The 25,049-nt window shown below is 43.8% G+C and overlaps 1 protein-coding gene across 1 annotated transcript; it reads right to left on the bottom strand.

Annotated features, from left to right (window-relative positions):
- Positions 1 to 6,533: 6,533 nt before the first annotated feature.
- Positions 6,534 to 24,905, bottom strand: zbtb10 (zinc finger and BTB domain containing 10). Its single transcript, XM_079175564.1, has 5 exons — positions 24,028 to 24,905; positions 16,936 to 17,968; positions 12,474 to 12,530; positions 10,377 to 10,552; positions 6,534 to 9,693 (listed from the first exon to the last, which is right to left on the bottom strand). The coding sequence occupies exons 1-5, from the start codon at positions 24,700 to 24,702 to the stop codon at positions 9,412 to 9,414; spliced, it is 2,223 nt and encodes a 740-aa protein (XP_079031690.1). The 5' UTR covers positions 24,703 to 24,905; the 3' UTR covers positions 6,534 to 9,411.
- Between the last annotated feature and the right edge of the window lie 144 nt (positions 24,906 to 25,049).

The raw sequence follows: 25,049 nt of genomic DNA, 5'->3' as shown, positions 1-25,049 counted from the left end.
AACACAGAGCACTCTCACACCCACACATTCGCTCACATCTGTTTGGATTTGTTTTCTGTCTGAAGCTCCCCCCCCCCCCCCCCCCCCTCCCTCCCTCCCTGCTTTATATCCTCAATAGCAACAGCAGGCCAAAGGAAACGTTACACAATTCACTCTCTCTCTGTTGTTGTTGTTGTTGTTGTACCACCTCACAATGGTACATATACAACATAATATCTTAAAATCATTGACTATATATAGCACCCGGGCCTGGTTGTCCCTGCAAATTGTGCTGTAATGAAACTAAATTCAGTTGTTGAATTAGTGAGCAGAAGCAAGATTGCCCACTGAGAATTATTTGGACGAGGTAGAGATCATGACTCACAGTCAAAAGGTGTTTCCTACACCAAGTTGATTATTTTCTACATGTAGATTGTTTTATTGCACTTATATTAAGTCACATAGCAAGTTCCAAAAGTTTGTTTGTAGTAAACAATTTAATAGCAAGTATCCACAGCAAATAATAGATGAAGAATAGCGGGTTAGAACTATGACCACAAAGCTAATCATCAATTCCGCACTAGTTTGATTTGACAGTAAGAAATGAATCATAATAGAAGCAGAAACAACAATAGCAGACCCGGAAAAAATAAGAAATACTGATGTTTTGAACAAGATTATTATTGTTAGCTGAGCATCAATGAAAGATTAAAAAGATGTTTTATAAGGAAGTCAAAAAAAGTTGTTTTCGACAGTATAACTGCAGGTAATTCTAATTACTTGCATGTTTATTCGGGAGTCGGTAGAGACAGAACGCATTGAAGTCCTGCCCCAGCATTAGCTTGATAACAGCGTGGAGCCCTGTTAGACAGACAGTGCTAAAATAATCCTTTGACGTGCTGAAATCAGGTAGTTTTAGCTAGCTAAAGGCTTTTTGTTAGCGTTTCAGCCCTTTGTTGCATATTGTGGCGCTGACTGTTCTCCCCTCCGGTGGCCGTGGGTTTCACAGTACGATGCTCTGTCTCTATAGAGTGCTGCAGGGATGACATATTCTTGTAGGCCAATCTGAAAGTTGTGCGTCATGTCATGTCCCACTGGAGGACCACACACACATATATACAGTTATATATATAGTTTATATACATACACACAAACAAACATGCACACACACATCACCAGTGTCCCATAACCTCCCAACAGTCTGAATGGTAGGTATAAGGTATCTGTGTGTGTGTGTGTGTGTGTGAACGTGGCTGCTGCTGCCGTCAAGCTCCTGGCGTTGACACGGTAAACTGATACTAAGGGGTCTGAGAAGGGAAATGTCTCCCCGCCACTCACACATACACACATACGTATATACACGCATGCACACACACTCCAGAGGGAGAGGAGAGCACTGGAGGAGCAGCACTCACACGGAGATTGAGTTACAGCTGAATTAGATCTGAGCTGTGGGAACCAGCACCTTCCCTTAGACACACACACACACACACACACACACACACACGTGTTGTCCCTCCTTGACACCATAGACGCGCTGGGACACACGCTGAGATGATGCGGTATGTGTACACATTCTCACACACACACCACTTATAAACAAACACGGCCGTGAACAGATGCAGGCGGACCCTCACGAAAAAACACACACACACACACACACCCAAAAACATGACATCAATGAAAAACGATGTGATCCCACGAATAAAAAGCATGTAACATGACAGACTGTGTGTGTTTGTGTGCGGCTGGATTAACGGACATAATCATAAACACAGATATTGATGTGTAAACAATCAATATCACATTTCTGTCCCCCGTTGACACCGGAGAGGCGGAAGCCGGAGGCAGCAGGTTTATAACTGGCTCAAACACCGCCATGCACAATGTGTGTGTGTGTGTGAGAATATGTGTGTTTTGATCGTGTTGGCCTTGACTTGGAGATGGTGGCCCCAAATAAAGCAAGGCTGAAAAGGAAAAGGACAGAAGAGAGGCCACCACCACCACAAGCCAGTAAACTCTCCACATCTTAATTGCCCTTTCGTTTTCACATGGTAATGCCTTTTCCTTACAAGTATGTGTATGTGTGTGTGTGTGTGTGTGTGTTTATTTGTGTGCCCATGCCAGGTTCACACAGCAAAGCCCGCCAGAATGCCATAAACACACACTCTGCTGCCCCAAGCTCCATTGTACACACACCGCCGGATGGAAGGATGGATGGATGGAGCATTTCCACCCCCACATACACCCTTTTTATTTCATCAACCAATGTTTCCCATCACCCCCCTCCTGCTCAGTCACTCCTTCCTAAAGTCTTCTGACTTTTTAGTGAGTAAAGGACAGAGGATCTTTCTAACAGACTATATTGTTATATTTCAACAAACTGAGAGCAATGAGAGGAGAGGTTGGGCTTTTACTTTTTCTGCGTCAGGTCACTCGAGATGTGAACTGCTTTTACTTTTCGCAGAAAACATAATTTCACACCAAAATCGGGGGTGCAAGCAACACATTTATTTTCCGGTTTTCACTTTTTTGTTTAACTGGTGAAAATATATGAGAATAACTCTACCAAGTATTTTCAACACTGATTATTTTTCCTATGGGAGAAGCTACATCAGCTGTGCAGGATTATTATTATTCCAGAATTATTATTATATGTTTACAGAAGAAATATGAAATATGAAACAGCTGAAAAACTCATGCTTCATGTTGTTGTTTTTGTGACTTAGTGGTCTTACGAGAGATGAATTTAAGAAAAGAATAGACAAAATCAAGCAGCACATGCTGAGTTATCCTGACTTTTAGTCCCTCGAAAAGCACTGGATCCTAAAATAATGCAACACAAACGCAGAGCGCGTCTTTCTTCAGAACTTGCCTGCCTGTTAAATGCCCTCAAATTTCAAACCCAGTTTACAATGCACGCTTTCTGTCTAAAAATATTTGAAGTCTCAAGCCCCAAGACTTCCTCAAACTCCCCCAGGAGCCACAGAAGACATTATACAACAGTTTTCACAGGATCAACATGACAAACTAACTAACCGCTATGTGTAAAAAATCAGTGGAGCGCCCCTTTAATGGTGGAACAATGAGAGTTGATTAGACAGAAACAAAACAGTTGAAAACTGTATAAAACTGTAGCTCTGTCACATCAAAGTGAGTGTTAAAGCTGCTGTGTACATGCAGGCCATGTGCAGTGCTAAGTTATCCTGCAGAGAACACTTTGCGCAAGCAAGCTTCATTTGTCTCAACACCAGTGCGGGGTGATAATAGACATCAGAGAATAATCTTCTCCGTTAATGTTTGCTCTCCTTTCGACCTCTGAGGGGCCTCGCTGTGAAGCATCGAGCCATTACACAGAACCATAAAGGGCCGTTACGGTGTGATGGTGGAAACCACACACACACACACACACACACAGACACACACACACAGAAACTTCTTTTCCACAGGGGTTACCCTGTTGACAGGTGCAGCTGTGACCACATGATTACCTGTCTCTCCACCTTAGATGTTTGAATGTCCAACCCCCCCTCCCGCCGCCGCGGCCCCAACGTCCCCTTACAACAACCAACACACACACTTGCACTATGCCGCCATCCGCTTAGCCCCGTCCCCGTGGACGAGAGCTCCAGGAGCACCAGGGGAGAGAGAGGTGAGTGCAAACAAACTCACCCAAGGTCCGGGGCTCCGGTTTCAGCCTTCCGTCCGCCGTGGCTGGGGGGCCATGGGAACACGAAGCGCCAGGGGCCCTGTGTCAATAAGGAGCAGTGGTTCAACACAATGGGGGCCTGCCTGCAGACAACACCGCTGACAGACAACCACACAAAAGGGCCTGTGAATGGGAAGGAGGCTCATGCACACACACACACGTGCACGTGAACACACAGACACACATAGGAAAGAATAGAGCAGTGTGTGTGCGTGTGTGTGTGTGTGTGTGTGCGTGGTTGCCCACAAGGCCAATGTTTGATGACTGCTTCTGTGTGTATACACATACACTCAAAGACACATGCCCATGCAGACATAAACACCCTGTAATAAACTGAGGACGGTGCAACATTTGAATTGACGGTACTGCATGTACCACAGAAAATCAGTGTGACAAACACAGATCTGAAGATTTGACTTTTTATGCATTCTTTGCATTTGTTTCAGATAAAGAGTTCAAATTCACTGCATTCATTCGTTCAGATAAAATGAGATCAATTGTCACAGAAACATGGACCATCAGATACCTAATCGGTCTGTGTACATGCACCAGTCTGTGCAAGTTTTCATTCTTTTCATGCATGCTTCGGAATAGGAAGAGCTAATCTGATTTCATACCGTAAATGTGTTTAGACGACTACCTGAGCAGCACTGATGTTTTGCTGTATGTCTCTAATGCCTGAATATAATGATGGAACAAGTAATCAAAAAGGAAATACATCCGACAGATGCTTAGGTTTGGCCCTGATGTCATATTTCAGAATATCTTTGAGGACACATTTATATTATGTATAGGCTACTTGACACTTTAAATAAAGTTTTACGTTTTAAATCCAGACACTCACTTTAAATGGCCTCTGCTCTGTCACTGGTGTAGATTAGACTCCAGTGACAACAAAGGAGCTTTATAACCCAGCATGGTTTTATAGAGACTTTATAAAACTATTAATTCCCAAAATGAATGTTTTCTGGGATTATTTATCCATGTGTCCGTTTTGAAATGAGTTATTGTTTTCGTTAGCCGTCAGCTGACGACGAGGGCAAGATTTTTTCCCAAGATGCATTGGGTTTAGTCGTCGGTGAATCGGAGGCTGTGTTTTACTGACTTGGTGTGCGTAAAGGTACGTTCGCACATTAATGATCTCAGAGGCCACGCAAAAATGGAAACACTTACACCCCATCCTAGTGTCATGTAGATCTGTGCTTGTGCAGCACCCGACATACTGCGTGTAATATCGTGTGATAATTATAATGTGCAGATTACCCTTTTGCGCACGTGGTTTGTAGGGCGTGCGTACTGAACAATCGATTAATATGTATTTGTTATTCGGTTTTCACATATTTTCTTTGGCTTCTTTCTGTATTTTTTTCTATTTTTTATTTTAGTAAGATTAATTTACAAACAATCAATCATACCATCTATCATACCAAAGAAAGAAAACATCAGGTAAATAATAATAAAATAAAATCCACCATAAAGATCAATATAAATAAGAAATAAGAAACACATTTATTTGGCTTCTTAAAATGGGAAAGGGGAAGTCACATCAGAAGAAAAGCAGCCTCATTGCCCTTAATGAATAATTAGGGTCTTGTACTATAGTGCTATACAGTCACAATATTACTGCAGCATACATATTGCGAGTCCTGAAGGAAAGATGTAAACAACATGATTGTGCCTTAGTGTTGAGGTTCTATGTGCCGTCATTACAAAAGAAGACCAGGCGGACCACAAATAGGAAGAATTGCTTTGACTTGAGAGGGTTTAAACCAAGCTTTGGCCTTGTTATTTGTTTTACATGTGGCTGTCTATACATAAACACATCACTCCTCTAGCTTATATTACTCAGCATCCAAAATAATTGAACCAAATTCTAAGCCAATGATGAAATCACTGCTTGTATTTGAGGATTCATACATTCAAAACTAATTTATATAAAATTGTTACTGGCATTCAGAAAACATTGCACCAAATTTGTGCAGAGGAGCCATGAAAACAATCCCAGTGTTAGAATAACCACGTTTCATCAAAGCATCGATACATTCTTCCATCTAGTGGTCCCACTGCGATGACTGTTGGACAGTGCAGAAGAAATGTAAAGAGAAGTGCTGCCACCTGGTGTCGGCACAGACAAAAAGCCAAATGAGGGTTTAGTTCTGAGTCTTAGCAGCAGATGGCAGCACTTTGGCCTTTAGAGGGAGGAGTGGGTTCATGGTCCTCTAAAACCTTTCTATTATAACATCATCCAGACATTAACAGAGAACGCATTTCTCTGCAGGACTAGCTAGAGAGAAAATCTGATTTAATCTGATTAAGTGATGGAACGGAGAAACATCAGAGGCTGTTTGATCTCTTTTTCTTATATATTTATATTCACATAATCACAGCAGCTAATGCAGAAGTTAATTTTGCTCTCTGTAGTGTTTGAAAAATGATAATATAGCGCATGAGTTGTAACTGTTGACTAAATTGGTAGTTGTTTGTGCAAGTGTAGTCATTTAAAAAATGAAAACCTTTTATGACAATATAAAACTACTGAAATGTTTTGACAGTTGGCTCAAATATTTTGCATAAGGACTCACAAAATTGAATTGATCAACTGAAAGTATCGTAATCCATTAACTCAAAGCAATATTTGGTCAACTGCACTGGCGATATTTGGTTTTATACATAAAAAAACTGGTTCATAGTCTGAGCTGCATGTCTTTGGGTGGTTTTGTAAAGAAAAGGTTTGCTGCTTTGAGTGTTAAATAGATATGCAGAGAGAAAGGCTTGTTCTGACCATCATCGGATGAGCAAAGGAAATAAAGCACTGCAAGGAAATAAGTGGACAAAAAGGTTAAAGCAATATCAAAGTTTTATTCTTAAAATGTAGTATAGAGAGGAACAGTAGTACAATTCAGACAGAAAAAAGGAGAATGTAGTTCCATCTTTGAAAACCTTTGATAAAAACGTAAAAAGAGTAACCTGAATTTGCTTTGTGTTCGGAGGGCACTGAGGCGCGGCCCAAGTTTTGCATCACTGTTAAAGTTCGAGAGAAATTGAAAAATACAACCTTTTGCAACAGCGTAAAAAAATACAGCTGGGGAAAAAAAACCTCTGCTTTTAAATCTGTAGTGTTTTTGCTTCGTTTTTTGCGTTGTGTTTTTTTTTTTGTTTTTGTCCATATAACAAATACAGCATAAAATCTGAAATGATACATCATAGTTTTGAGTTTCATTCATTACAGTAAAATCAGTAGGATGGTATAGTATCAAAAGAACAAACAAGACAACAGGATGGTGTAATGAGCAAGCACACAGCGTGAACAGAGAGACAGAGAGGAAGGATAAAGCTCACGGAAATAAACCACCAGGTCAGTAGGTTTGGAGCTGACCGTTAATGTGATCCATTAAGTAAATCCACTGGTTAAATAATATATTCTTCATATATATATATATATATTTATATATATATTTATCTCATATAATCTCCACATATATAGATATATATATCTATCCGTAACATAACCCCTCCCACAGTGATTTGAAGGTAAAAGTGACAGGAAGAGGATGAATATCTCTACGACTTAAAATATATCTTCTTCCACTGAGAGTAAAGGGAGGTTACACATCTTCTGCATCATTAGCACGTCACTATATACTGTATATTCCACTGCATATGAACAGATACTGCTGTTCCAAGGTTTCAACCCGCAAACAATCCGTGTTTCTTTAGAAAATATGTGCTTAATGAAATAACAAAAGGAGAAAAGGAAACATCTGTGGAAAAAATGGACAAAATTAAACAAAAATATGTATCCAGGGTAAAGTGAATGATTCTGTAGCATAAAAACATTTAAAAAATCTCAACAAATTACAGACACGAGCAAGGATTCTCTACACTACGCAAGTTTTCACCTGGCTTTTCTCATACAACAATAATTAAAAACAACAATTTTGGTTGGACAAATAGAAATTAACAGTCTTGATTGCATTTTGGAGTCAATATATAATATTAAATAACAAAAAGTCTAATAAAAAAAAAAGTTGCGCATTGGAAGAAAGACACAACAGTTTATATAGTTCCATTCAGACCCGCTTTTTGGGGAAGCGAAGAAACATAAAAAAAAAAAAAAAAAAAAAGATTTTCATGAACACAAAAGTAAGTGCATGTCTATGAGGCGCCATAGAGCTTCACTTTCTGTGGAACAAAGAGTTTTTCTACCTGGCAGACCGAAAGAAACGGAAACAAACTTACATCAAATCAAACCGGTGACATTGTTTTTAACTTTTACACATGGAAAATGGAGTTCTGTCAGACTTTAAAATCACACATCATGACTTTCTTCCCAACGTTCAAGTGATTCAAAATATATATTTATATAATGTATTTACTTTATAACTCAGTACCAAATATAAACAAACGTATACAGGTATTGATGTCGTCTTAGGTCCTCGAAATATCAATTACAAGTACTGCCGGTAGTTCTACAAAATGGTATGCGTGTGTGTGTGTGTGTGTGTGTGTGTGCATTCAATAAAATAAAAAGCTTCAAAACAATGGCAAAGCATACCTGATAGTCGCCGTAGCACAACAGTGTTCTATAGTTTAAGCTGATTACATATGTATAACTGAGTCAGTTTAAGCTTTATGATTATAAACATCATATATAGCCTGTAGGTCCAGTATTCTGCGACAAGCATTACAGCACCAAACGTTTCGTCATTTGGCAAAATTCAAGCTTTAAGTGAAAGTCAAATGCTTTTGTTTAATAATAATAATAATAATAATAAAGTGTTACTGTGACGCCGTGATTTGTATAAAGCTAGCAATAACATTTCCCCTTGTACTTTCGCTTTTTTTTTTTTTTTTAATTCATCTTTTTTCCCGCTTAACAAAAAAACCTCACGTTGTCTCTCTTATATTTTTTCTAAGCGTATTCAGTAGTTTTTGCTTCCTGCTAAATCTTGGTGTGCGGTCTGTTTGGCACAATACCACAGCCCTCTTAAATTAATCATAAATATGGCTGTGATACTTTAGAGTCGCAAAACAGATTTTTTTGGTTCCAAGATTCGTACAGGGAAAGAAAAAAATAAAATTTGAAAAGAATATAATATAATAATATTTAGCGCTTCTAAACAAGTTCTACAGAGCAAGTTAAAAATCTTCCTGTGGACAATAATGCTCTTCTTCTGTGTACTTCTACAAGCACAAAGCAGTATACTTTCAGATTGTGCAGAAAGCGCCTCTGCTCGCAGACAAAAACGACCAAAAAAAAAAAAATAATCGATAAGACCATAATAACCTCTCTTCATAAATTAAATAATTAACATTTCGCTTTTTTTTTTTTTAGATTGATTGGCCTACCCCAACTCAAAAACTACATCACCCTGCCCAACTCTCCCCCCCGCCCCCCTGCCCCCGAAAAACAGGAAATAAAAATACATCACCAAAAACCTGATTTATCATATTATTCGTCGATAGAATCGTTCTTTCGTGGGCTCTGGGCCCAGAGTTGGACACATTTAACAATAATAAAATCTGTACATCTTGGAGTTCCCACTACGAAAGCTTTTTTTGTTTTTTTAAATCCATCTCTTTGTCATATACTTGCACAATTAAGTAACCTCGAGGTTTGATAGCACTTTGGAGTTGATTGTTTACCAGCTAGTTTTCGTATACATATATATTAAACATCAACTTTTTTTTGTTTGTTTCGTTTCTCAAGCTTGTTAAAATTCTTAGTCCTCGTCCGGGGCAGCACCAGCGTTGCCCTCACCCCAATTTGATTGGTCGTTGTCGGTAGGCTCCTCCCCATCCAGGTCGTCCCCTTCCTCGCCCTCGAAGTCTTCGTCGCGAGGGAACTCCATGCCCTCCAGGCCCTCCTGAGTGGCCTGGTGCGAGTCAGCGCAGTCCGCACACACACCGTAGCGCCGCGAGCCGTGACGGATCCCGACGCTGGCTGCAAGCATGAAGATCTTCTTGCACACCATGCACTTGTACTTTTTGTCCTTCTTGTGCACCTGTAAGAGAGACGGGGAGTCAGGTGGGTTGCCTTTTGAAGTTTGGGTCCACTAATCCCTTCAACTATTCCTTTAAATCACAAGTTGAAGTCACATTGACAGACGTTTTTTGGGGAAATACGCTTAAATGCTGTCTTGCTGAGTTCGATGAGAAAATGTATACTCCTGTACACAAAATGTGAAGCTACCACTGGCAGAGAGTTAGCTTAGCTTAGCATAGAGTGGAAGGAGGAGACACTTTGCTGACACCTCTTGATTTCTAATCCATTTGTTTTGTACCACTTTGTGAAAGACTCTGAGGCTACAGCCACACTACTCCGTTTCCTTTTAAAACCGGGGTTTCAGCGTCGTATACTAGCGCGCCTGAAAAGCAATATCACATGACTATTGACGGTCTTTTAAAATGGAAACCTATCAGTGTGGATGTAGCCTGAGATACTACATACATTAAAAAATTAGATATCATAGCCATAAATTCCTGCTTTTAAAACTACCTTCACTCCCTCTCCCGAGCAAAAAGCTCCCAGACACAAACCATGAGGTGGAGTGCAAAGGCAGGAGTTAGTTTATTTATTCAGATCCCCATTAGCTACTGCACTGCCACAGGAGCTACTCTTCCCGGGGTGAGGCGGGCACAAGATGGTGGATGCACATCACGTGGTTGGTCTAAAAGGGGGACTCACCAGGGAATGTCTCTTTACGTGCTCGCGGCGGGTGAACAGCTTGCCACAGATGTCGCAGCTGAAGGAGCGCACGCCCGAGTGGATGATCAGGTGCCTCTTGAGCGTGCGCCGGTGCTTGGCGATGTAGTTACAGTGCGGGCACTTGAGCTTATTGAGGGCTAGGTGTGCGGACTCACCTGGTTAGAGGTAAAAGAGAAAAACATGCAGAAGCAGTGATTTAGTAACATGTTTTAGTTTATCGTAGAATTACAGATTTAAAAAAAAAAAAAGCATGGTTTGTTCTTTGAGTTTCAATTGGACTGGAAGAAGAAATTGGAAATCGGAGAAGACATTGATCATTCATTTGGATCTATAGATCCTCTAATGAGAGAGGACCAATATCCTGTTTATCAAATCACAGAGTTAGATCGCAGTAGCCATTAGAGAGAGAATAACACACCACAAGCTGATGAATCTCGTAAAACCCTTTAGTCAGAGTTTGTTTCAGTGATCACTGCGACAGCTACGTAAACTCCCCAATCAGCTGTGTGCCTGTTTCCAAAGGGGTCTACCAGTCGACTCCGGGTTTATACGCGCAGCGAGTGTGACGACAACATGGATCTGCCGCCGTACTACGACGAAGATAAGTTGAGAAATCAGCATCGCCAATGTAACGGTTGTGACTGCAGCTAGAACGCTTTTTATAAAAAGGAGGTAAAACTAATAATGTGAGGACTCAACCTCATTAAATTAAACTTTACATGAACCACAGTGCAGGTAATTACCCAATACTGTCAGTCTACAGCACCTTCCTGCATCATCCATCATTACTGACCACTACACGACTTAACGAGGGGATGATCACGTTTCTTTATTTCAGAGTATCACTGAAATAAATCAAGACGTCCTCACACCAGCACCGTCTCCATTAACCCTCTCTGGACGTTTGTGCCAAGAAGCTACTGAGGACAGCTGGGTTTCCAAATAAACAAGCAATGTATTGATTTTGAAAAGACTCCAAACAGAGTGGATGGTCTTCAGTGTTGAGTGTGGGGGGAGAGACAAGGCCGAGCCTTTTGTTTGAGCGAGGGTGCACACAACAGAGGAGTTGTTACGGCAGGTTGCTAAGGGGAGTAGTGAGGAGGAAGGGTTGATGAGAAGCAGGTCACCTGTGTATATCCTCTGTGTGTGTGTGTGTGTGTGTGTGTGTGTGTGTGTGTGTGTGTGTGTGTGTGTGTGTGTGTGTGTGTGTGTGTGTGTGTGTGTGTGTGTGTGTGTGTGTGTGTGTGTGTGTGTGTGTGTGTGTGTGTGTGTGTGTGTGTGTGTGTGTGTGTGTGTTACACCTTATGGACGTTCAAGATGTTCACTTAGGCTTTAGGATGAAATCGTATTTTCACTATCTGGCTTTATAAATACAGAGCGGACAAAAAATGTCTTGAGCGGTTCTGAATTTGAACAAAATATTTATTTAAAAAAATAAACAAAAAGGTATTTTTTTAATATACTATAATGATATAGTTTTAGATACAACCTTGAGGACCATTCTGAGCCCCAAAGCTGTTTTACCACCATCAACAATCAGGTCCACATTTTTCCAGGTGTGAGAAGCTACTGCGTTGCCTTTGTGCAATGAATTGTGGGAAAGTAATGTCAAAAAAAATAAAAATAAATCTGGTGTTTTTTCTGTTTCATGCTGTCAATTTTGAGTATTCTTCATTTTGACACTCTGCATACTAACATACATACTTATAATTAGTGTGTAGTAGTGACTACTATGACTTCTGACTTCTGAGACACACTGGCTTCCTCGTCATCCACATTAATCAAATCTATGATTTGTGGCCTATATGAATACAATCGACTTCGACCACTCATTTTCTATATATTGTAAATAGACTGACATGAGGATAGCACGATCATGTAGTGCAGCAGGGTCATGCAGGTCCATTATGCATTTATAACCACAACCCGTAAAACAGAAATAGTGCGTCTGTCTGCTGTCGTATTCAAGGAGAACTACAGACTGGACTGCCCACACTCATTGGAGAAGATGCATTTTAGTTAAAAGATTTCCAGTTTCATTGAAGCAGCGTTAGTCTGGAGAGGGCGGCTTCTTACCATTCTCCCAGGACTCCCCTTGCTGGATGATGCTATACTGGATCTGATTGGCCAGCTCTGGGAAAGGGGGAGGGGGAGGGGGAGGAGAGAAGCGAGAGGGAGAAAGAGATGAGAGGTGGTTGAGAACCTGAGGGGAGGGGGGGAGGGGGGCACACCTCACAACGCCCTGTGTACACAACTAACCACCCCCCACATGGAACAATGGAAGTTTCAGTTAACAACATAGGCAAACACACACACGCAGGGGTCCCTACTATATGTAAAGCGGTGTGTTCCCCAGGCCGGGGCAACAAACTATGGTGTAACCAGGGCTCCAGCAGAGAGGGGGTTAATTAGAGTAGAGCCCTCACTCCGGCTCAGCTTACACTCAGCTTTTGTAAGCACTTGTGTGGGAGCACCTGTGTGTGTGTGTGTGTCCGGTTCTTCCAGCATCAGCGCTTAGAGCCCATTAAAGACACGCCCCTGTGAGAGTGTGTGTGTGTGTGTGTGTGTGTGTGTGTGTGTGTGTGTGTGTGTGTGTGTGTGTGTGTGTGTGTGTGTGTGTGTGTGTGTGTGTGTGTGTGTGTGTGTGTCCATTCTCCCTGGGTCAATATTTGGAATAGTGAGGACAGCCCCAGTGCATTAGAGTGGATTAGGGAGTGAAGGGACTGCCCATGGCGGCTTTGCACCTCGAAGGGATCGGGGAGGTTGTTGTGCGTGGGTGTGCACACTTCGACAGAGACTAGTGTGTATGCAAATGTCTATTCACCTGCTCCGTGTGTAGCACGCACCCTTTCAAACAATCCGACAGTGTAGTTTGGAGAAGACCCAAGAATTTATTGGCCACGGCGTGTTGACTGTGGGCTCAGCGTGGTTACAGTAGACAGCGATGGCAAAGGACTTATATCGTGGAAACCAGCCTTCACTTTCAAATGTTATTTTCCACACGACACAGAGGAGCATTCCTGTCACTCTGTAAACTACCTTCAATTGTTTCAGACAGTTTTTCCAGCAAAAGGAGATAAATATATATATAAAACCTCTAAAATATGAAGGTTTTCTGCTATTCCCCGTCTTAGAATACCACCATTTGGGCTACTACGTTTCCATCCTCGGAGCATGACAGCACCGATCAAACGGAAGCAAAATGAAACCCAAACGAGTGACATCACTGTGGGAAACTGGGACAGCTCATACTGGTGGACGACCGCTCACAGGCTCGGACAGAAATATGCAAGCCGGCTACGACTAATCGGGCAAGAGGGCCGTCTAGTTCTAGAGCGAGCGTCTCACAGCCAGAGGAGGAGGTTTTGGTGCCCTTTCTAGTGTCTCCTGCATGACCGTGTGTTATAGAATAATCTAATAACCCTCAGCAGACATTTACATTTTTCTTTTTTGCATTGTGAAGCAATATTTTGGGAAGGCCTAACTAACATTTTAGACGTCACGTGACACACATATCCAAAGAGAGTCGCAACAAATGAGCACCGTGTGCAGCATGAGACGAGAGGCTGTGGGAACAAACTGAACGCTTTTGGCAAATGACTCAAGGGCCATAAATGGTACTTTAACATCTTTTCCTGTACGTTCCAGAAGTGAAAAAAATGTGCATTAATAGTTGGGTGCTCTGATGATATATGTACAGTAGACTCCATGACACAGCTGCTTTCTACCCAGAACATTACACACACACCACTGAGTCCCACTTCTTGCAAAGTAAAGAAGTCCTAAAACATGATGGCAGGGCTACAAAGCTTTTGCTGTGTGGAGAAAAATCGGAATACTTAAATTTGATATTAAGCAGCTTTCACATAATCCACGGAGACGTTACTATAGATAACAAGCAAACAACTATGTCAATGAAAATGCTTGGCTAAAAAATGTCTTCAGATTTAAAAAGTGATGGACTCGAGGCAGAGAGCTGACTTTATGTCCTCAGAAATGTTCCGTTTGGCCTCCGTCTGTCTCACTTTGTCTTAACAGATGGACAGAGGGAAACGTATTAAACAAATCATATACGCAGTATGAGGTCACTGATAAACAACCCACAGAAATGAACACAACTTCTGCTACGCCAATTATTCATTATTAGTGGCTAAAAAATGGATATTGTGTTGCCTATTTCTGCCTCAAATTCATCACCTCTCACACATTTTAAACAATAGAGAGAGAGACTTTTTTACAATTGTATGCCCTTACAGAGGCTAAGTATTCACAGATCTATATTTAAACTGTTGACACTACACTGTGAGAGTGAATGAATGGATTGTTGAGCACAGGACTATCATTTCAGGGTAAACAGTTTCCTAGAAACCTTTTACTGTGACTAACGGCCTACTTGAAGTCTGAACCATATCTTCATTTGGAAACTTGGTGTACATTAAGTAGAGACACGGAGCTAAACAACACAGCTCCTTGACGAGGGGAAGGTCGGGAGAGTTAGCACGCCCTGCAGACAAACTAACCGAGCGCCTCTCCAGGCTATTACAACACCCTGGATCACTTTGTGCACACATTAATACAGAGCCATAGGAGGAGCCGGAGGCACTAAGAGCATTCAAGTGCATTTAGGGAGGCCTGTGGGGAAGAAATGTTCCCCTGCTTTCTTCATTTTCCTTATTAGAGACGGCTTCTCTCTCTCTCTCTCTCTCTCGCACACACAAAAATGAAGTTCTCTCTCTCTCTCTCTCTGTGTGTGTCTCTCTCTCTGTGCCTCAAAACCCTCCCTCCCCCCCGTCCATACCACTCCACTTAATATGTGATATCATTACGGTTACATGGAGTGCCCCGCTTAATGGGGCCAACAGAAGGAGCTAGCTGGAGCTGAGAGAAGAGATTACTAAGAGCGCCTCACTGTATGTATGTGGATGGGATGGAGGGAGCGATGTGGCTAGATTACAGGACAGGAAGTGCAAGGTATCGAACAAGTGAAGGGAAAGGGAGAAGAGGAAAGTTGTATCAAGCAAGATTTAAACATTAATTGATTGAAGTTTTTTGCCAACCGCAGCATACTGCGTGTACTTTTAGGATACCGACGTGAACCACTAAATAGCTTCAGGACCATTGATTTGGGCTTAACCATTTAAAACGTCTCGTCTTTTCTTCAGAACAAGTCTCAGCATCGCTGTGGACACACAAAGCACTCCAGGTGGGAGTGATTCTTGTTAGCCCCCCCCCCTGCTCCCACCATCTGGAGTGATTAGTGGAGATCATGCAGGAGGGACTCTCTTCTTGGCTGTGCACAGCAGGTTTAAAGCTAGTTATACGCACACATCCTATTAAGTGTAAAATCCATGCTTTTTGCAGCGTGATCAATAATTTAATCCACGTGCTCCCACAGCTTAGCTTGTATTAGCATCAAATCTGTGAACATGCGTGTGACGTGATTAGATACGTCACTATATGGTGACCGATCACTCATTTAAATGAGGCAACGCTGCCACCAAGTATCAAAAGGTGCGACTGTCCAGTGCTGGATTAAAATTCGGCAAAACGTTAGAGGCTGGAAGACGACAAAAAGAGGATCAAATACTGGAGCCACGTGACCGATCAGGGTGATCCTCTTCAGCCCCACTGACCCCCCGGTGGGTAGTTCGTTACAAATGCATGATGTGGGGACAGGCATTGTTCAAATATATTTAACAATTGTAAATACGCAGTTTTTGCCAAAATATCAAATACTGGTGCAGCCATAAAAACAGGGTCTCAGTTTGTGTTTTAATTTAGCTTCAAGTAAACGTCGGAATGAGACGAAACTGAATGTCGCAGTAATCTCAGTGTTTAGAGGTTAAACTGATGGCGGAGAGGGCGGGGCATAAGGCAGAGAGGCATCCAGCTAATGATGCTAACTGGTCATTATGTCCCCCCCCCCACTAGCAGTAGCTAAAAAGGCCAGGTTTGCAGACATTATTGCAATGCACAGAGTTAGATACAGTAGTGAGTTGAGGTGAAAGCTGAGCAGTCACGCCTTTCAAACATAAAACGCAGCAGTAAGTAACTCATGCCCGTCGCATTATGGTTCATAACTACCGTACGCCACAGCTGAATGCTCTACGCTGGGGCACAACACGCAATACAGAGGCCGCGATTATTGTTTCTGAGCAGAGCTTTCCGTACCGTATGTAGGAAAATATTATATTTCCATATCACTCACACACACACACACACACACACACACACACACACACACACACACACACACACACACACACACACACACACACACACACACACACACACACACACACACACACACACACACACACACACACACACACAGAGTGATTCACATGCAAGGGATTAGAAGTCAGACATTCTGCATGCACCTCTCTTCCTTAAAAAGGGAGCCTCTTCCCATGTGTGACTAAAAGGAATAAGAATTTCATGAGTTAAAAGATATTCATATGTTATAAAGGGAAAGGACTTGGGGTGGGGGGGGTGTGAGAGTGTGAAGCGTGTTCAGACGTTCACATGTGTGTCGTACCAGCATTTTCGGAGAGGGAGGAGAAGTCCTCTCTGGGGTAGGAGGCAGAGGGCTGGATGAACATCCCCTCGTCAAATCCCTCCTCGGGCTCTGGTGGAAAGTTGTACACAAAACGCTTCGTGGTGGTCTGTTTTTTCCTCCGTCCGCTTCCTGCCGCGGCGTCCGGTGCTTCTCGCTTTATTGCTGCGGGTGCTGCTGCGGCGCCGCCCGTGGTTGGCTCGTTCCAGACGAACACCTGGCCACTCGCCGACCGCGTTTCATTGGTCTCTGCTGAATCGGACGAGTCGTCGTTGTGGTGGTGGTGGGTCCAGTTACCAGAGGCTCCGGGGGTCACCAGGGCACAGCCCTCGCCCCTAACCATTGTCACCTCTATATCGCTGCTCTCGTCCTTCACCCTGCCACCTTCGTCTTCTTCGTCCATCGCTTCCTTTCCTTGATTGTTGCTGGCCTTGATCGACAGCTTCGACAGGATGCTTGTGGCCCAGAAGTTGCTTGGCTTCCGGTCCAGCCCTCTGTGGCCCTCTTTGGACACCGTCTGCCTCTTGTTGTAGTCCACCACCACTGAATCGGGGGCCTCCTGCTTGATGCTGATGTTCAGGGCGTCCTTTATAAAAGCCCTGCATGAATGTACAACCTCCGACATCTGGAGGTAACTAGCGACAGACATCACCTCTATGGCATTTTGGCTTGTGAGCAGAAGATTCCCAGAGTAGAGAAAGTCGAGGATAACCGCGACGCCCTGCACAGCAGCGACATCCAGGTGCGTGACCGTGGCCTGGTCCTGGGCCTCGCCCTTGGTCAGACAGTAGAGGGTTTTGAAGTAGCGGCTGCCCGCCACCAGGATGTTCTTGTGTGCGCGGAACACCCGGCCCGAGACGACGATGTTGACGTCGCAGAGGATGCCACTTTTGCGTTGCTTGTCCAGCTCCTGGAGAAGCTGGTAACAGTAGGAGTTCTCATTGGTCTTGTGGCGGTAGTCGTCCTCTGAGCAGTTAGTGGAGGGGCTGCCGTTGTCCGAGGGCCTCATCGTCTCCTTTTACATGAAACAGAAGAAGAAATAATATTGAAGATGTGCGTTGCAAAAGTACCCGAAAACGTACTTACACACACAAAAATATATGTTCCCTCCTTGTAACTCTGTGAAAAATATGCACAACACCCTCGGGGCACCGGGCGTGCACGGCCCTAAGGGTGGAACAGGTTTGACAGGCTTCTGGTACGGAGGAGGTGGGAATGAGGCAATGAAAGGAGTGTTACGTATTATTTTTAGGCTGGGTAGTATTACCTAACCCCCTAATCAAGTCCTTCTCTCCATTACATTTAAACTGCAAGTGCTAACACAAAAACAATTAACATATAGAAAGGGATATATGTTTTAGTACAATGTAATTAATATATTTGCTGTAGATTTTTAATTAATGATTTCCTCCTTTTCCAGAATGCATTTAGACAACCCCAGAGAATGTTTAAAAAACTGGCAACATTTTCAGTCAATCAAATGTTCAAAACAACAGCAGCTCCTCCTCAAATGACAAAATGTCTTATAGAGAAAACCTAAAGCCCACTGTAGAATATTTTAACCTATTAAATTCCATTCACGCTGTCCTACCAAAATCTCAACATGATGCCACTTTGCAACTGCTCTTGTTCAGGTATCAAAGACAAAAAAATCTAAATACACAGAATGCAAGGGACATCATCTATGGCTATATCCATAGTGTCCACCACCAAGACCACGAAAAATCTTTTGAAGATTCTAATTCCTTTTTAGCAACAGCGAGGAATTTGTTTCATTTCCCAGGAGCATAATCTTAAGACTCTAGACAATGATTAATGAGTTCACAATCCAATTTGGCTTAGGTTATCACCCCCAAAGCCAGATTAGAAGATATTTTTGGCAAGATTCAAGATTTGAATACACATTCAGCTTCTGTACAATGAAATTCCCCCTTTCGTTAACATTTGGAAGCTATATGTAGTAATAATAATTAGACCTTGAGGAAGGCCGACTAATGTCCGAAGCAGGAAACACCGTGGCTGTAGGACGGGAGGGGAACTGGCAGAAGCACAGAACACTCCCTGTGCACCCCCTTAACAGGGCAATGGGCCAGCCTGGTACGGAGCAGAGAAGAGCATTTACATGTGTAATATGCATACACTTGCATACGCACTGACAAAACACACAGCCCAGTAAAGAAACTAAAATTGCACGAGTAGAACTCTATATTATAGGTTATATTTCTACATTTAAAAACACATACCCACACATGTGTGGCCTCATACAGCTAGGGCTCATTTTTAGAATTGCACAGCAGATGTCCTAATCCAGAATAATTCACATTGCAAAGAGCCCTGCATTTTTGCCCCCGCCCACCACCATTTCTGCTGCGCACACATGCATGCACACTCACACAACCACACAGAAACCAAGCTGCCTACACGTACACACAGCTGGGGTTTCAGCTCGAGTAATTCAGATTAAATCCATTTCTCTGGAGGTCCCCACCCCCCCCACCCCTACTCCCTCCACACTGCAGTGCTTGTCCAGGGCACACAGGGTATAGGGGGGCTTATCGTCCTCTGCCACAGCTGGAGGGAAGAGATGAGGAGAGATGGGATGAAATCAGGGGCAGAATGGATGAGATATAGAGAGCGGGCAAAGTGGACGTACTTTGCAGGCTGGGCGAAATAAAAACGGAGGACAGAAAATAGCAGAAGAAAAGAGCCGAATTGTAGAATTCAGAATCAGAGTTGATTGAAATACGTGTGAAAAGAAGATGAGAAATGGTTGGAGAATAAAAGAGAAAAGAGTGATAACTCAACGCACAAAGAAGAGAGTGATTGCATGAGGCAGAGATTGAGAGAGAGAGAGAGCGAGAGACCTTGAGCCTCAAGAAGAAGGGCGGAGGGAAAAATGTGGAGCAGAGAGGAGTTGGGTCACCCCATTTTAGCCTTCACAATAGCCCGTGTTCTCCCCGAGGCTCATTGTCCACTCACTGTAGGCCTTTGTGAAAGGGTTTCAGCACTCACTCTCTTATTACACAGCAGCTCCCACTCGCAAGCATAGAAAAGGAGCCGGAGTGCGTGTGTGGGTGAGGCGAAAAGGATGGGGAGGGAGAAGAAAAATGATTCCATGGTATACACATCAAAGCCTCTGGAGGGGCATGGTCATCATGTCGAGTGCTGTGGTGGAATATATTGGCGGGGTGAAGGGCAGGAGTGCAATCACAACAATAGGTGCTGGATACGCTACCAAGTGAGATTACATGCAGATTTTGCTTTTGTCCATCGCTCTCGTCTTTTGAGAGGTTTTTAGAGCAAACAAGCTTTTACTCGCCGGGCGAATCGTGAGATGAAAACAACTTCAAACAGTCAGTAGACAGTGAAAAAAAAAGAGCAAATATGTTATGAATTTAGCAAAAAAACAAGTGCTTTCAGACTCCTAGTTACTTGGTATTTGTAGTCTCATTTTATAATTTAAATCTGCCCATCCCACCCCCAAACCTCCTGACTCCCCACAGCTTTTATCCATTACACATAACAAGGCAATGGGCCAAAGAGGTAAGACTTTGCCTGGCATTTCTCTGTGTGTGTGTGTGTGTGTGTGTGTGCGCGCTTATTGGAGTCAGGTTAGGACAGCCTGGTACTGGATAAGTTGCACCATACTGGCCTCATCAGCATCATCATCCTTTCTCCAGATGTGCCACGTGTGAGCTGGGAGCTTAGAGAACCAGCAGACCAACCCTGCACGGCAGATGCTGGAGGCAAAACCAGCCTGAGCCGTGAGAGAATGTGGGGACAATATCAACCTCCCCCAGTTGTGACGTGGCTAGGGTTTTTATTTGAGCCAGAGATGGTAGGGGTGGAAGAATCAGAGTGCAAGTGGGTGCTGGGAAACAAAAAAAGCCAATAAGAACTGATTTACAGGTGGATTAAACAAACTAAAGATGGCAGTAAAGTCAAGTTTATTGAAGAGCCGGCGTCAGTCAGACACACCTCTGACGGAACACTGTGCCCATGAAACATAATGACCCACTGGAGACAGTTTTTGTTTACTCTTTTACACACACACACACACACACACACACACACACACACACACACACACACACACACATTTGCCTCCAACCCCTGACTTGTCTACCCCCCACCCTCTATCAATCCAGTCCCATGACCAGCCCAGCCCTAAGGCCGTATCCACCGGTCCTTCGCTAACTCCCTACATCTACTGTACCACCCCCCCCCCCACCGTCTGTACCCAGATGCCAGAACAATACTGCAGTGTGTGTTTGGCCCAAGGTGTGGGAGGGCTGCACTGAGTGTCTCCCGGCCTCCTAACAATGCTCTGACAGAAGAGGCAGAGATAGGAGGAGGAGGAGGAGGAGGAGGAGGGGGGGGGGCGAAGGGGAGGGTCGAGTCACTGACGAATTCAACAAGAAGAATTCTCCCTCTGGCTCCACCCCACCCCATTCCCCTGACCTGTGGCCCCCAATAAACATCCCATCTATCTGGCAGACACCAGAACGCCATGGGTGGGTCCCATTTCCCCATTCGGGGAGACTTGCTCTAAACAATAAGTGAGATTGTCTTGACTAAAATGAGGGGGTGAAATAACTTGTAACAATCCAAAGTATTTGAAAAACATTTGTTTGGCCGTCAAACTGCATGGACCGGGTTGAATATTGCAGGAGTTTGGTGAACAGGTGTCTGTATTTCGGATGGATTTTTATTTATTTTATTTTTTTTTTTAAAAAGGTAAAAGAAATAGTTTATGGGCTGGATAAAGAGACAACTGAAAATGAAATTAGCTTTAAGTGATAACTATGCAATGTACCTGTATTTGTATATGAAACAAATGTAGATAAGAGTTCTCCCCTGTGTGTGGTGCTGATATACTGAGGATTACTCTGTTACAACCGATGTGGGTTTGTCACATAACCTTTTACCAATTTGTGAACAAAGGGAAAAACTAATAAAATTGACTTCTATAGATCTCAGATATGTGATCTCAAATGTGATCTACGGGAAACAATGGTCTACTTTTGCCTCATCCTAACCTTTTACCAGTGAGCAGAGGGAACAATTTGAGCACAAGACAGCATCTAGAGAATTAAGGACAACGGCCCCCTTTCTCCGAGGAGACCCACATTTACCACAGCTGCCCTGGTATGCTAGAGCTAATCAAGTTAGCTTTAACGAATGCAGCAGAGGCCTGACTAACGCCAGGAATGGGTGAATAGAACAAGACGTTGACTCATAACACCATGATTCCCCTTTAATGTACTGCTTCACAATACTACCTCACTTAACATAAACTGCTGCTCATTATTTCAACAGCACTGCACATATAAGAGGATTACAGTTATAGTCAAAAGGCAGACACGAGAGGAAAAAGCTAATCTGAGGAAATCAAAAAGTATGTCAATTAAATCATTTCCAATAACGCAGCACTGGGCCTTTATTGTTCCAGCTCTATTCTACACGAGGACATGGATTGGATAACCTCTCAGTGTCTGGGGTCCTTGTTGCTAAGGAGAAGCCACACCAAGCCCCTAATCCACCCGTACAGCCCTCCTTACCAATTAGAGATGTGCACAAGTTAGATCACTTTAAGTCATTCTGATTAGTGATTGCGTGTGCAAAGGAAGGAACTAAATGTAGTAGTGCAATCCTCTTCGCTCACAAATTAGAGTCAAATAGCACCCGGCTCTTAATTCCCCTGACAGACCAGACCATTGTCAGGGTAGGAGGTCGTGTGTGGAAAGGAGCAAAGGGACAGAAGTAACACTAGCTTTTCTTTTTCTCTTCTGAATAAGGATTGATGGCAGAAATGCCCTTTGACACCAGATTGTTAGCGCAAATATGCTCTCCCTGTTTTTACGAGGTCTCCGAAGGAGTACTGTAGAAATGTTGCCGACACCGCAATCAAAATAATGAACCAATAAAAAGACCTCATGCGCGTCAATCGACACAGTTCCAACATGGTTGTTTAGGATTATAAGCAATCAAAATACTTATACTGTCAATACCTTTATACCTACCTCAAGCTTGGGGTGAAAACAGTCTCCATTAATTCAGAAATATGTGGATGACAGGGTCAGGTGATGCCGTGTCGTTCCATTTACTGACATCTATTTCACTAATTCATGTCTATTCATGTGGGCCAGGCGAGCTGTCAAGGCTCCAGGCAACTTGATTTACTCTCCTCCTCTTGTCCAGCCCTGCAAGTGACACCATGTATGGATTTTGGGGGGTCATTCTAGCACAATGCCTCTAATTTAGCTCCCCCAAAGGGAGGAGGAGGTGGAGGAGGAAGAAATGCGCCAGAGGTCACCCGGGACTGAAGCCAGGAGGACGGCATGATGAGAGGCCAAGGGGAGGGGGAAGGGGGAGGGAAGGGGTGCGGTTCCCCAAAGGCTGCTAGGGTCGAGCCCTTGCCATTGTGTGACCTCTAGCAAGCTAGCAATCAAGACAGTTGAAACAAAAGAGTTCGCTGTACTTCGTTACATTGTGTGCATCTTAAAATAAAATAGTCCACAACACTTACACTTTTTCTTATTCTTTATAACTTATTAGGTAGTTCAAATCGAATAAAAGTTGTGTGACATGCAATGCATGCTTCATTCTGAACATGTCTACTGTGTGATGGTAGCAAGCAGGTGTCACACTGGAGGAGGTTTGTAACGTGCCTGATAAGTTGTCAGACACTTTGAATTATGGACGGCACCTGATTTGGAGAGATTTGTGTCACTCACGCTGATAAGTCGTTTTGGGTCTTTTCACCATTCGATACCAGTTAGTCGACGTTAGCCTCGTTATGAGCTTTCAAACACCGTCTCTGCTCACCTACCTCCGGCTACAGCAGAGCTACGAGCGGCTAAGCTAGCCGTTAGCTCAGGTTAGCCGGCTGATGCTAGCCAATCAGCCAGGAGAAGGGATTGTGAAGATTAAGTAAAAGCCTATTTTCGCCCCTCGCTACGTTTGAGAAGTTGTAGAAACTAGTCGTTGTTAGTGACAAACAAAAACAGACTTAGAGACTGTGAAACGTGTGTGACAGGTATATCGTGTTATAGGTAACGAGGCTAACGTTACCTGTTTGGTGGGGTCGTTCCTCCCGTGCTCGGACGACAGGTGATGTCTCAGCAGCAAGGCCCGCTTGTAGTTGCGACTGCCTTTGACAAGCTCGTCGCTGTTTTTAGTGGCAATGTTGTGACACCACGAACAGGACATAAGTCCCGTCTTCTGGCAGAATTTGAGCCATGGGAATTCTTGCAGCCACTTAGCGTGGAATAACGAGTGTTTCTGAAGCAGCGTCTGCGGTCTCATCTCTACCCCCGATTTCCTGGAGCCCGACTCGCCCACACTAGTCGCACCGCTTCCCGACTCTCGGCCGTCGTCGTCGGCGTCGTTGGGACAGTTTCCCTCCGTCAAGCTGTTCCCGTCCTCCGCTTCCACTGAGCCGACACGGTCGTCGCCGTCCCCTGCTGCCGAGCTGCCCTCTTCCGGGTCCTCTTCTTCCTCCTCCGCCTCGGGTTCCGTGCTATCGCTGACAGACCCAGCGCCCTCCACTCTCTTCTGCGATGATCCTTTCGCCCCCAGATCGCTGTCCTCCTCTTGATCCGGCCTGTTCCCGTTAAAATGTCGGTCTTGACAGGCCGGGGCCTCCCAGCTGTTACGGTTCCCCCCACCGATACCGCTGGAACCCGTTAACCCAGCTAATCCACCTCCTCGGAAAGCCAGCGACCTGCGGTTTCTCTCACCGGACATTTTTCTTTAATATATATTAGAATCACTTTCTCAACAGTAGTCCACCTCCGACACAAAATATATTTAGAAACGATGTATTTTCCGGAAGAGATGGACCGTCGTCGTTGCCTTTTCTCCGCTTTTGGCCCTCCCGGTGAGAGAATGTAGGTTATGCGGAAATAAATAAAGGTTTTAAACGCATAATGAATTTCAGGGTTCTCGCTGCGTCCGCGCAGGCCCCGCAGAGGTCGAATGGCAACGACTTTCTTCCCCACAATGCACCTCGACCAGAGAAAGGGGGGCTGGAGAGGGAGGGGGCGGCATTTAAAGGAAGATGGGGATCTGTTGATCAGCGAGGGGTCTTTTGT

This window comes from Pholis gunnellus (assembly GCF_910591455.1).
Source record: "Pholis gunnellus genome assembly, chromosome: 16".
In the NCBI taxonomy this organism is placed as follows: domain Eukaryota; kingdom Metazoa; phylum Chordata; class Actinopteri; order Perciformes; family Pholidae; genus Pholis; species Pholis gunnellus.
The sequence above is the reverse complement of the archived record's forward strand: the minus strand, read 5'-3'. Positions and strand labels throughout refer to the sequence as shown.